General features: G+C 36.1%; 1 protein-coding gene across 1 annotated transcript in view; it reads right to left on the bottom strand.

Annotated features, from left to right (window-relative positions):
- EPHX4 (epoxide hydrolase 4) overlaps nt 1-14,434 on the bottom strand; it is a 36,202-nt gene that overhangs the window by 8,878 nt on the left and 12,890 nt on the right. The window contains exons 4-6 of the mRNA XM_001152592.6: nt 11,903-12,031; nt 7,141-7,244; nt 4,881-5,029 (exon numbers count right to left, since the gene is read on the bottom strand). Of these exons, the coding sequence (XP_001152592.2) occupies nt 4,881-5,029; nt 7,141-7,244; nt 11,903-12,031 (382 nt within the window). The remainder of the gene's footprint in view (nt 1-4,880; nt 5,030-7,140; nt 7,245-11,902; nt 12,032-14,434) is intronic.

Genomic DNA, 14,434 nt, shown 5'->3' on the forward strand with positions numbered 1-14,434 from the left:
TCTATGTGTGTTATTATAGATATGCTTTAAATTCATATTGGTTTGCTATAAGTCTTTTCATGTTTTTGAATTCTTCATGAGTAGTTTTGGATAAGTTATGTTTTTCTTAAAAATTGCCTGTTTTGTCAAAGTTCTAAAATTTGTTCACTTAAACATTTATACCTTAATGTCTGTTGCATTTGTATTAATAGTTATTTTTTTTACTGCTTTCTGGTTCCTAACTTTGTTTATTTGTGCCTTCTGTTTTCTCTTAACCATTCTTGCCAATAGTTTATGTATCTTAGTAGTCTTCATATAATCAGTTTTTGGTTTTGCCACTTATCTCTATTGTGTCTTTGTTTTTTATTGTATTAATTTTTGCTTTATATATGTAATTTAAATTATTTGTCTTCTAATTTATTTTTGTTTACATGTTCTTTTTCTAACTTCTTAAGTTGAACTCTTATCTCACTGATTTTCAATCTTCTTTTCTAACATAACCGTTAAAGCTATGTATTTCTTCTTAAGTATTGTTTTAACTATTCCTCATGTTTTGAAATATCATTTTTTCTAAGTTTTTACTAATTTCCATAGATTTTTTTACCCAGAGTTATTCAGAAGTCAAATTTCTGAATATATGAGGTTTTCTAAAAGTTTGTTGCTATTGTTATTGATTTCTACTGTAATGTGTTCAGAGAAAATAATCTATGTAATATTTTTTGGTATTGGTTAAGATTTGCTTTGTAGTCCAGTAGGTAATCAATATTTGTAATATTCTTTACATGTTTGAATAGGCTGGGTATGGTGGCTCACACCTGTAATCTCAGCACTTTGGGAGGCTGAGGTGGGAGGATCGCTTAAGCCCAGGAGTTGGAGACCAGCCTGGGCAACATAGTGACACCTCACCACTATTAAAAAAAGAAAAGAAAAGAAAAGAATGTGTATTTTTCTAATTGTTATGTGCAGAGTTGTAAAATTTTTCATCAGATCAAAGATATTAATAGAGTTGTTCAAATCTTCCATACCCTTGTTAATTTGTTTCTGCTCGATTGATCAACTTCAGAGAGAGGTGGGTTAAAATCTCCTACAGTAATTATGGATTTGTCCATTTTTTCTTGTAAGACTGTCACATTTTGCTTTATTATTTGATGTTTTGTTATACATTTATAATTATCTTTTTGCAGTACAGGTTCTATAGCTAGTCTTATTCCTAGTTCATCCTGGTTCCTCAGTTCCAAATTTTGGCAAGTCTTTGGATGAGGACATAGTCCCAAGGAGGCTTAGGGTAATAAATGAGGGCTATTTTCATGCCTGACTATAATGTACTATACCTTATTTGTAGTCTTAACGTGCATTACATAGCCCTGTTTTTAATGATATACTCAGCTTTGCTTATCTATATAAAGAATTACTCAGAGGGGGGTCAGAGAGCTTCTAGAGGTCTAATGTAACCTTCCCCCAACTAGATTTAACCTACAACCAACTAGTTTAAAACTCCATCTTTTGCCTTGATAAAACTGTTTTGAAGTTTATAGGCCTGCTCGCTCTCATTCTCTTTCTCCCTCTCTCTCTCTCTCTCTGCTAATTAACAGGATTCCAGTGATTTCTCTTGGGAATGCAAGTCCTCCTAATAAACAACTATTAGTAAAAGAATCTCAGAAAGATGAGAATATTTTCCCTCTTTCCTTATAGATACTTACAACGTACTCTTCTACAACTCAAAGGAAGTGCGATAAAAAGATAAATTGAGAACATGTTTGAAAACTGTCATTCTCGTCTCCTATCCAAAATTAAGATTTTAAATCTTTTTTCTTGAATATAAAAAAAGACTTGTTTGAAAATGTGCCATTCTATTTTCTCTTTACGTTATTTGTAAAAAAAAAAAAACAAAAAAAAAAAAACCAAGAATACGTGAACTTCAGACATTGTTGTTTCAGACATTGTTGCTATATCCTATAAAATATAACCTGTAGCCTCTGCAATCTATCTGCCTTTCTAACCATTGCCTTGCTTGATAAACTGTTACCTACAAAGACCATTTAAATTAACATCTCTGTTTTGCCAAAGATATATATATATTTGTAAGTTTGTTCTTGTTATTCAAAAAAGATTTGGATTTACCTCTTCTTCCCTCATTCATATAATCTCATGACTCCCTTTGGATTCCACAGAGTTTGAAAGATTTTGTTTTGTTTAAATCAATACCTGCTGTAACTTTCCATCTCTTACTTTCAACCATTTTGTGTCCTTGTGCTTTAATTGTAACTGTGCAAACACCATATAGATAGATTCTTTTAAAAATCCAATCTGATATTTTCTGTTTTGTAACTGGCAATATTAATATATAAATGCTGGTTGTGCATGCTGACATATTGAAATTGTTTTGTCATTTTAGTTTGTGCTTTCTATTTACCCTGCTTTGCTTCTTTTTCTCCCTTTCTGCCTTTTTGATAGTTTTAAATTTTTTTATTGACAGTTTTTAACTGATCATTTTCTTGTTCCCCTCTACTGGTTTGAAAATAATACTATTCTATTTCTATTATTTTATCACAAAAAATTATTAGCATATATATACATATGCAATTTCTAATTCTATCCTCCATGAAAATTACAACTTGCTTTTTACATTTTTACTTCATTATCTCTCTAAGCTACATTCTGGGTAATTTGGGGGGATTTATCTTTCAATTCATAATTCTCTTTGGCTTGTCTGATCTGCAATTTAACTCATCTATAGACTTCTAGATTTCAATGACCACATTTTTCATTTTCTAGAAGTTCTTTTTCAGCTCTTTCCAGCCTGTCTTGATATTACCTTATTCTTTTCTCATATTTTTTATTCTTTCTTATGTTTAATTATTTAAACATACTTTATAGTCCCTGTTAGTTCTATTATTTGAAAGTTGTAGGAGTTTGGCTGTGACTGTATTCTGACTGCTATTAATGGTAGGTTACTTTTTTTTTTTTTTTTTGAGATGGAGTCTCTCTCTGTCACCCAGGCTGGAGTGCAGTGGCGTGATCTGAGTTCACTGCAACCGCCGCCTCCCAGGTTCAAGCGATTCTCCTACCTCAGCCTCCGAGTAGCTAGGATTACAGGCATGTGCCACCACACCCAGCTAATTTTTGTATTTTTAGTAGAGACAGGGTTTCGCCATGTTGGCCAGACTGGTCTCGAACTCCTGACCTCAGGTGATCTGTCCACCTCAGCCTCCCAAAGTGCTGAGATTATAGGCATGGCCCAGGTTGATATTTTTAAATTTGGATTATGAACTCATCTTTAGGGGACTTCATCTGCGGGAATATTGTGAGGCCTGAATTGAGATGTATCCTGGAGAAGTTTTGTCTTTGTTTCTGCCAGGCTTCCTGGGGAATGTTAACAGCCTAAGGCATGTTAACACATAATTTCTGCCCTGAGAATTCCAGAATCATGGAGGTAGCACAAATTCAAATCCCTAAACCTCAAATTCAAGGCCAGCTGTGGCTCCTAATTCTTAAGAGAAATGGAATCTCATTTTTTCCCCTAAGTACAGACCCAAACTGACAAATATCCATGTCTTATCTTTCACTCTATACTTTCTCCCCAGACAATATGTTCTAAAACCAAAGCTTGTCTCTACGTCAGTGACTCCCAGATCTTATATATCTTCATCCCAGATTCTCTCCTCTGAGTTCCAGACCCTACTACCCAACAGTGTATTTGAATATCTAAGGTATCACCCAAAAGTCAACTAGCCTAAGATCAATAAAATTCATGACTTTCCCATAAAAACTAGCCCCGTTCTAGCGTTTCCTCTCTCAGTAAATGGCATGCTTATCCATACTGTTGCACATGCCAGAAATCCAGGAGCCATATTTGATATCTCTCTTCTCATTCCCCCTCCAACCCATTGCCAACCCCTGTCAATTTTACCTCTTAAGTATCTCTGAAATCTGCCCACTCTCTCCATCTCCACTGTTTTCAGACTAGTTGTTAAAGTTACTATCATCTCTAGCCTGGACTGCTGCAGTTTTCCCACATTTACTCTGAAAATTCTCCAATACATTCTCTGCACTATGACCACACTGAACTTATTCAAATACACATGTAGGTTGTTTTTCTTTTCTGCTTGAGATTCTCATTTACTGGCTTCGCATTCATGGCTTTTACATCCTTCATATGGTCTACTTACCCACCTCTTGGACCCAGCCTCATAATGCTCTTCTTACCCTTACTTTCTGTGCTCCAGCCAAGAAGCCCTAATTCTGTTGCTTGAAGCTACAACCCTCTTCCATCTTCCCACAGGGCTTTGGTACCTGCTGTTTCCTTTTTCTGGAATGCCTGTCCCCCTGTCCCCAATCTTGTTTAGTCAATACCTAACTCATCCTTCACTTCTTTGGTCTAACATCATTTCCTCAGTTCTCATCTCTTTCTTTCAAAGCCTTTCTGTTAGTTTATAACTATTCACTCATTACTGTGGTTATTTGCTTAATGTCTGTTTTCCCTATTAGGCTACAAGTTTTGTGAGATCAGAGACCTTATCTAGTTTTGCTTATTACTATGTTCTGAGTAACTAACACAGCCCAGAACATAGTGGTTAATAAATATTTCTTGAATAAATAAATCATCATTTAAAAAGAACTAAAAATATACATCTATTCCAAATAATCTAAAAGGAGAGAATAAGTTGATAGAGTTATGGATAAAACAAGTGACAGCTACATGAAGGATTTGTTCTATTACTCTGTCTACTTTTCCATATGTTTGAAATTGTCCATAAAAAGATTATGCAACTTACTAAAAAAATTAAAATACCTTATTTGAGTCTTTGGATAAGTGGTGAACTTAACCTTAAAAATAAAATATTGTCCCTGTAGGATCAGACTGAAATATTTTTATTTAACTAAAAAGAAATTATACTTACCTGAAGATATTTCGGTAATGGTTAATTGGGCCACTTAATGCTCCAGGCTGAGAAAAGACATAAATATAAGCTTCAAGATCCTCTGTTGTTAATTGGCATCCTTTTCTTCCAATGCCAGTGCTGTGACTGGTAAACAGATGTTTCAAAACCTAATTTAAGTGAGAAAACAATAATTAAAACTTTTTTGTTATCTAATAATAAGCTAAGTCTTTGGCTTTGGAAAGGGGATGGTGGTCATTGTGTGGTGACAACTCCTAATTTCTGCTCTAGCCAAGTTTGAGATCTCATTGTTTATACATATATATTCTATGCATTTCTGCTTTCCTGGCTTTATTTTTTCTATATTCTTCCCTTCTAATCCCCCCTGCACACTGCATTTTTATAAAAAGCATCCTGTCTTCTTGGTGCCTATTCATATTCTACAAGGCCCAGCTCAAGAGTTCCTTGGATAAATGACTAATTCCCCTTCTGGGCAGGAAATAAAAGATAAGCCCAGGGCATTGAGGAGGCAAGCTATCACTGACTAAAGGGATTATGTCAAAAAGCCACAAAAGCCAACCTGAAAGGATGCCTCATTTGATGCCTATTGTGGGATAATTTGGGCATCCAAAAGAATAATGTCTCTAACTGACTGATATATATCAAATATATATTCATTACTCTAAAAGTTGTTTGTAAAAAGAAAAAGAATGAGCATATATCCTGTCATTCTTGTGTGAACTATATTTCAGAATAAATAGTAGATGTGGAAAAATTCTTTACAGCAGAATTTCAATTAAAAGCAGAAAGAATTATAAAATTAGAAAATAACCATTTTTCATACCCTAATGAAATAATGGGCCTAGGCTATGATCACTAATGTATACTAAAATTAATTTGGTGGGAGGATGTTAGGAAATTTTGGATAGGCTGACAACTCATGAGCCCACTGATCACTGTTAGCATTAGTAAAACTGGACCAAGTAGGTATCATGCACTTCCCTGATGGGATGCGTTAGGAAATACACAGCACCACCTATTAAGTATCCTTTTCAAATTAAAATTTAATCAAGCCTCTAGATCACCAATACCTATGAAGTAGGAAAAACAAGGGTTAGAGGAACAAGTTAAATACCACCATGATGAAGCAATCAGCCAAATCCAAAATATGGATCTTTCCTCAGGGCAAATTTCTTCAATAAATAAGTGATATTAAAACAAAATTAGAAAAAAAAGAAAGAAGTATACATTTTTAAAATGCACTAGTATACATTTTAAAAGCCATAACAACTAAATACAAGGTATAGACTTTGGTTCCTGATTCAAACAAATGAAGTATATCAAGACAGTTATGACAGTTAATGAAATTTGAATGGGTATTAAATGATATTAAGGAGTTGTCATTTATTCTGTTAGGTTTGATAGTGGCATTGGGTTTTTTTTTTTTAAGTTCTTATCCCATCACAGTTATACACATAATTATTTACAGGTAAAATTATATTATACCTTTTAAAAATCCTCACCAATATCTAACACCATGATGGACATGTAAGAAGCATTTATGTCGGGAGTGGTGGCTTATGCCTGTAATCCCAGCACTTTGGGAAGCCGAGGTGGGAGGATTGCTTGAGGCCAGGAGTTTCAGACCAGCCTGGGCAACATGGTAAAACCCAGTCTCTACAAAAAATACAAAAACTAGCGGGGCATGGTGGCACATGCCTGCAGTCCCAGCTACTTGGGAGGCTGAGGTGAGAGGATTGCTTGAGCCTGGGAGGTTGAGGCTGCAGTGAGCTGCACTCCAGCCTGGGTGACAAAGCGAATTCCTATCTCAAAAACAAAGCAAAACAAAAAAATAAAAATAAAAAAGAAGAATTTAATAAATTTCCAAGATACCTGCATATGACTACTGGTGTCAGTGTATGTGTGACACTAATATCTGAATGTTTACTTTGTTTAGGGCTTTTTTTTTTTAACCCCGAAGTCTTCTACTTCTGCTGCTATTAAACCTGATATTTGTATTCCCTCATCTCCCTATGAGATGTTCTCTAAGAAGGGGTATGCCCATAGGGGCACAGTCTTACAAAAATTTGAAGAACAGCCAGGTATTTAAATACATAAACAGAGACTATGAAAATAAGCAAGACTATAGTTAAGTTCTTAAAACCATTTAAGTTATAATAATTTCCTTTCATTTTTCATTATTCTTCTTAAACATGGACTTTAAAATATTTTTCATTAATAATAATAATAATACATTATTTGTTTGATTTGTTTGGCTTACCTTGAAATCATTTATTGAGAACATAAATTCTGGGAACCATGGTATTTGGAAGAAGTAATAATAACTGGATTTCAACAGCTGAGCAGGGTGTCGTAAAATATATTCTGAAATTAAAATGCCATGTTAGACCTTATCCAAGGGGTATAAATTACTTACTGTTAGAAGAACTTCTTTTTAGGACAATTTTACTTTAAGATGATCCCATAAAAGAATCCATAAGTAAGGCTTCTTTGGAACAATTTCTATGTTCTTATATCTTGAGTATTTCCGGTATTTCCAAAATTTATACCACTTTATATTATTTTTTATTTTTTATTTTTTTGAGACAGAGTCTTGCTCTGTTGCCCAGGCTGGAGTGCAATGGCGCGATCTCAGCTCACTATAACCTCTGCCTCCTGGGTTCAAGCGATTCTCCTGCCTCAGCTTCCTGAGTAGCTAGGATTACAGGTGCCCACCACCGAGCCCGGCTAATTTTTTGTATTTTTAGTAGAGGCAGAGTTTCGCCATGTTGGCCAGGCTGGTTTCGAACTCCTGACTCAGGTGATCTGCCCACCTCGGCTCCCAAAGTGCTGGGATTACAGGCATGAGCCACCACGCCTGGTCTTATACCACTTTAAATAAAAAGGTTTCACTTTATGAAATCTTGACTCAAAAGGGAACAGGAAGCCCAAACAACGCTGCTTTTCCTCCAAGGTCATTATCAGTGACCTACCACTTTTCCTAGGAATACATGGTGATGTAATTTTCGGTTGTTTAAAAGATTTTCCTTACAAGTTGATTCAAATTGAATGCCTTGTTCATCTGGCCTCAAAAGGAACTGAAGTTTTTCCTATAAATTCATTGATGTATCTAGAAAACTCATTCATTCAATGAATATTTGACTATCTACTGTGTGCCAAGGGATTTAGCAGTGAACAAGACAGAAAAGGTTCCCACAAACAATGAACTTACACAATAAATAAGTCCAAATGCTTACAAGATCACTTTAGAGAGCAATAATACCATAAAGAAAATAAAAGAAGGCAATCTGATTGACAGTGATGGTAGGGTGGAGTGGAGGGACTGCTACATAGTAGAAGTGGTCAAGAAGGCCTCTCTGGGATGTGATGTTTGCTGAATCCTGAATGGTTACAGGGAGTCAGCTGTGCAAAGATCTACGGAGAACATCCAGGGACAGCAAGTAGATCCTGGGCTTGGTACATTCCAGATGCAGAAAGGCCTTTGTTGCTGGTGTATAATGAATGAGAGGAAGATGGTATATGATGAGTCAGAAAGAAAAGCAGAAGCCTGATCATGTAGGACCAGAATAATAAGATTTTATTTTAAGTGCTTTGGGAAGACACTAAAGTTTTAAACTGGTGAGTTTATATATAAATATGTATACATATATATTCATATATAATAAAAAAGTGTGTAAAGCCAGGCATGGTGGCTCATGCCTGTAATCCCAGTGCTTTGAGAGGCTGAGGGAGGAAAACTGCTTGAAGCCAAGGGTTTGAGACCAGCCTGGGCAACATAGCAAGATACTGTCTCTACAAAAAAAACAGCGGTGTAAGCCTGTAGTCCCAGCTACTTGGGAGGCTGAGGTGGGAGGATCACTTAAGCCCAGCCTTGAGGTCAAGGCTTCAGTGCACTATGATTATGCCACTGCACTCCAGTATGGGGGACAAAATGAGATCCTAAATGAGACCCTGTCTCTAAAAAAATGGGAAAAAAAGAGTCTATGCTTGAGTACTATGCAATCTTATTTTCCTTATTCTAAAAGTCATTTTTTCTTATTTCCCATTTCATAACTATATTCAACATGGAGTTTTTAGAAATATAATTTTCAGATAAGTATACCATTGTTATACTATAGTTTTTGCAAAGTCATAATTTAACAAGATTTATTCACCCCTGCATTAAGAGATATCAATACAATTAGGGGAAAAATATAGGCAAGTTATTTGAAAGCCTCATATTGACCTGACAGGGCAGAAACAATTATTGATAAAATAATTCCAGAAATATTCCAAGTATTTTCTTGCTGAAATCACCAGCTACAGTTTGTCCATATAGCACCACCACCAAAATAAGATTTACTCTTGGGTCCTGATCAATTGAACGAGCATGTAGCATGACTTCTGCTGTTGAATTCAACCTAGAAAAATACAGTGACTCTCAGGACATTTGAATCCTAAGCATCCATCCCACTATACCTCACTATACCAAGTGATAGGTCAGTTGGATATGTATCTAAAATTCAACTCAACACTTACATTGACTTATATATTTACATAGTCATGGTCCCTTTCTTCCTTACCTGTTTAATTTTTAGGAAGAAATAGAAATATGTGGTTCTGAATTTTTTATTTCCTAGAGTCCTGCTGTGGGTAGTAGTAGTACTTGAACCTCAGAAAACTTAACAAGAGTAAAGAATACAAAATTATTATTTTTTGCCAAAACCAAATAAAAATGTGCCTGGCCATGGTTCACAGGTCTTTAATCACTATTAAGTTTTTAAGAGTTGCCTTTAAAGTGGAGGTTCTCAAAGTATCGTCCATGTGAATCCCTGGGGATTCCCAAGACTTTTTAAGGTATCCAGGTGGTCAAAACTATTTCATAGCAATATTAAGATATTTATTTGCTTTTTTCTCACCATATTGATATTTGCACAAGTACTACAAAAGCAATGATGGTTAAAGCCACTGCTGATTTAGCACAAATCAAGGCAGTGGCACTGAACAATACTAGTAGTCATCCTATTCTTCACCACCACACACTGGTGGCAAACTAACTAATTAATTACATTTAATTAAGTGCTGGTTTCACTTAACAGTGTCCTTGATGAAACAGCAAAAAACATTAATTAAACTTGACCTTTGAGTACATCTTTTTAATATTCTATGTAATTAAATAGAAAGTACACATAAAGCAGTTCTGCTGTCTCAAGACAACACAAATACAACGATTGTCCCAAGGAAAAGCACTTCAACAATTGTTTTGAGTTGATGGGTTGAATTAGCTGCTTTTCTTTTTTTTTGAGACAGGGTCTCACTTTGCCACCCTCAGCTGGCACAATCTCAGCTCACTGCAGCCTCAACCTCCTGAGCTTAAGTGATCTTCCTGCTTCAGCCCCCCAGGTAGCTGGGACTACAGGTGCACACCACCACACCCAGCTAATTTTTTGCTGCACTTTAAAATGTAACATTGTTTTACTTGAAAGAATGACTAACAACCAATCATCAGTCAGACATGGGTATTTGTCAGATAATCTCTTGAAAGTTAACAAAGTGAGCCTATCATGTCAAGGAAAACAATCATCAGTAGTTGTTGCCATTGATAAAAATCAGACTTTCAAATGAACCTTAGAACTTTGGAAAACTTATATCTGCTACTGTGAGCTTCACAGCTTTGCAATACTTTAAAGGCTTTTCTGATGAGATTAGGGTGATGTCAAAGAATGTGATTTTTTGATCCTGTATGATGAAATGTGTCAACTTATGGAAGATCTGCATAAATCAGTGAACAAACATCTTCCAATGCATGATGATACAAAACCAGGCATGGATAAAAGATACAATAAAAGTGCTAGGGAGACCTGTGGGTTTTAATAGAGTACAGTATTAAAAAATCATTTATTTGCCATCACATTCCACATTGTTACCTTTAAGAAACCATTGGCAGGGCGCGGTGGCTCACGCCTGTAATCCCAGCACTTTAGGAGGCTGAGGCGGGCGGATCACAAGGTCAGGCATTTGAGACCAGCCTGACCAGCATGGCGAAACCCTGTCTCTACTAAAAATACAAAAATTAGCCAAGCATGGTGGTGGGTGTCTGTAGTCCCAGCTACTCGGGAGGCTGAGGCAGGAGAATCGCTTGAACCCAGGAGGTGGAGGTTGCCGTGAGCCGAGATGGCGCCACTGCACTCCAGCCTGGGCGACAGAGCGAGACTCCATCTCAAAAAAACAAAAACAGAAACAAAACAAAACCATTAATTTTTAAGTTTGGTATAGTATTAAGAAAGAAAATCCACAGTTATCTGAAAAGGCTATTAAAATACTCCTCCCTTTTCCAATTACAGATCTGTGTGAGGCCAAATTTCCTCACATACTTCAATGCAAACAACATATTGCAACAGATTGAAGAGATTTGCAAAAATGTAAAACGATGACACTCTTTTCACTAAAATTTTGTTTTGGAAGATGTAGTTAGCTTTCATTTAAAATATGTTATTTATGTTAACATGTAATGGTTTATTTCTTTTGATGAATTAACATATAAATATTTTTAAATTTCTATTTTAATTTCCAATACAGTGAATATTTATAAACCATATAAGTAAAAGCTCAATGGGGTCTTTAATAATTTTAAGAGCATATAGAAGCCCAAGACCAAAAAATGTGAGAACTGCTTTAAAGAATACTGCTATTCCTGACAGCCAAAGCAGTCAAGCAAAAGGAGAATTTATTTCTAGGCTGTCAGGATTCATTACTGTCAAAGCAATGTCATTGTATGTTTCCCTTTATCCCTCCCCAAGTTAACAGTAAAATCTTTTTTTGAAGGAATAAAATTATGTAAGCAAGTATAAAGCTAAATTTTCTTAGATTCCCCAGGAAGATTGAAAACCAAGGTATCTGACACTGTCATGTGCTATCATGGTTTAGTCATTTAATTTTAAAATATGATAGTAACCAAATTTTGCTGTTTCTAATCCAAAAGGTCAGTGGCAAGAGTGAATTGTCACATTAGCAGAACTGTTTTGATAAAAACTTGAACTCACCTGTAAATACATTTGGATGAGGGAAGTTAATAACAATAAGCTTCATCACCATTTCAGGATAACAGATGGCAATTAGCCAAGCAATCATGCCCCCCCAGTCATGGCCAATAAGAACACATTTGCTATACCCTGTAATCAAGAAATAAATGTTGACATCATTAAAAAGAAACAGGTGGGTGCACTGTTACCTCACATAAAATAGTTATACTTCTGAAGTACCTCTTTTCATTATCTTATCCTAATTATGCACTTTGTGCAGATATTGAATTCAGTGGTTCCAAAACTTGTCTGTACATCACCTATATAGCTCCACTCTAAACCTATAGATTGAGAATCTCTCCCAGGAATCCATATTAAAAAAAAAAATCTGAAATAGGCCGGTGTGGTGGCTCACACCTATAATCTCAACACTTGTGAGGCCAAAGCAGGAGGATTGCTTGAGGCCAGGAGTTCGAGACCAGCCTGGGCAACATAGCAAGACCTCCCCCCAACACACACACCCAGCCGTCTCTACAAAAAAATAAAGAAATTATCCAGGTGTGGTGGTGTCCACCTGTAGTACAAGCAACTGTAGAGACTGGAGTGGGAGGAACACTTGAGCCCAGGACTTCAAGGCTGCAGTGAGCCATGATCATGCCACTGCATTCCAGCCTGGGTGACAGAGCGAGACTGAGACTCTGTTTCTAAAAAAGAAAAAAAGTGTGTGGGGGGGTACAAAACAAACAAAAAAAACATCTGAAATAGCTTATGTTGCTCAGCTCTGGTCCCATGGACCTGAGTTTGGAAACCATGGTAAAGACTGCACATAATGAAGTCAAAAGTAAGATTATTTGGTTTTTTTTGAATGCTCAGAAATTTCTAGTTATAGTAAAATTATAAATGTCTCATCTATGTCCAACCTCATAAATCTTTATTTCCAGGAAGCATCTATCTCTTCCCTAACTTCATAAATCCTATGTACAATTCAACACAGAAAATTTGTCACTAATTTGGAACTGTGAAGTCAAACTGAAGTAATGGAAAGTCTTAATTATAGCACCAATTTTGCACCAGTTTCATTTCATGTAATCACTCAGTTAATTTAAAGTAGGTTAAAATGTTGATTAATAGAGATTCCTACAGGATTTCCATTGTATGGATGCATAAAATTCATTTGTAATTTATTCCTGGAGTACTTAAAATTGCTTAATTCTTTCAAGGAAGTAATTCTCACCATCACTCCTCACTACTATACTAATACACACACGTAGACATAGACACACATGCATAAATCTTGTTTATATTAATTATTTGCCTAAAAATTTCATGATGACAAATTTAGGCCGGGTCTGACTGAATTATCACAAAATTTGAAATATAATTGTTCAAAATCAGTGTCTGAGTCTCTTTTACTGTAATCAGACTAAATGACAATATTGTATGTGACACCCCCAGACCCCATTCATTTTTTCTCCCCTAAAAATATTGGCCTGATCCATGCTCTCATTAGATTACTGTAGAAAGTGCCTTTGATTTCATGGTATTTCTCACTATATTGCTTCCATTAACATACTGATGGTAGCAGCTTGGTTTCAGTCAAAAGGGATATAGTATTAATAGATTGGATTATTGTTAAAAAATATTTACTTTCCCCTTCTCCCTGCTGTCACAGTAGTCTACTTGCTGCCCCTTTGATTTTAGACTTGGTCATGTGATTTGCTTTGGTCTCGTGGTGGCTGTGTAGCTTGACTTTGGGCTCCACCATATATGACTTGCTTTGACTAATGGGCTGCCGGTAGAAACTTAAGCTTGTGCACCTGGGCTCACCCTCTACCATCGCCAGGAAAAAAGCTTCCCTCAGGCAGCCACTCCCTTTTAGCTTGGGCTCCAGCCCAACTCACAGAGAGAAGCCAGTCCCAGCTGGACCTGCAGCCTGAGGCAAAGACCAGAGGAGTCCAGCCTATGGTTAACCTGCAGATCCATGAGCACAGGAAAAAATGGTTATGACCCTATGCCACCGAATCTGGGGTGGTTTGTTCCACAATATTATGTGGTTCTAACTGATTGATACAACAGAAATAATGCAAATGCATCTGTATCTTATAACATTTTAAAATGAATATTTAGGTGTGTGTTCTAAAGAAATAAACTTTCTAAGTATAAACTTTTCAATAATTATTTCTCAAAATAATAAACAGCATACATTAGGTCTATTTTTTTTTTTTTTTTTTTTAAACAGAGTCTCATTCTTGTTGCCCAGGTTGGAGTGCAACGGCACCATCTTAGCTCACTGCAACCTCCATCTCCTGGGTTCACGCCTGGCTAATTTTAGTATTTTTAGTAGAGACAGGGTTTCAACATGTTGGTCAGGCTGGTCTTAAACTCTGACCTCAGGTGATCTGCCCGCCTCAGCCTCTCAAAGTGCTGGGATTATAGGCTCAAGCCACAGCACCCGGGCCATTAGGTCTATGTTTAAAAACAAATCTGAAAAGTCATTCTTGGCTGGTAGACAGAATAGTTGCTCTAGATGCATCATTTTAAATTTCCTGTATA

Source organism: Pan troglodytes, chromosome 1, assembly GCF_028858775.2.
Source record: "Pan troglodytes isolate AG18354 chromosome 1, NHGRI_mPanTro3-v2.0_pri, whole genome shotgun sequence".
Taxonomy (NCBI): domain Eukaryota; kingdom Metazoa; phylum Chordata; class Mammalia; order Primates; family Hominidae; genus Pan; species Pan troglodytes.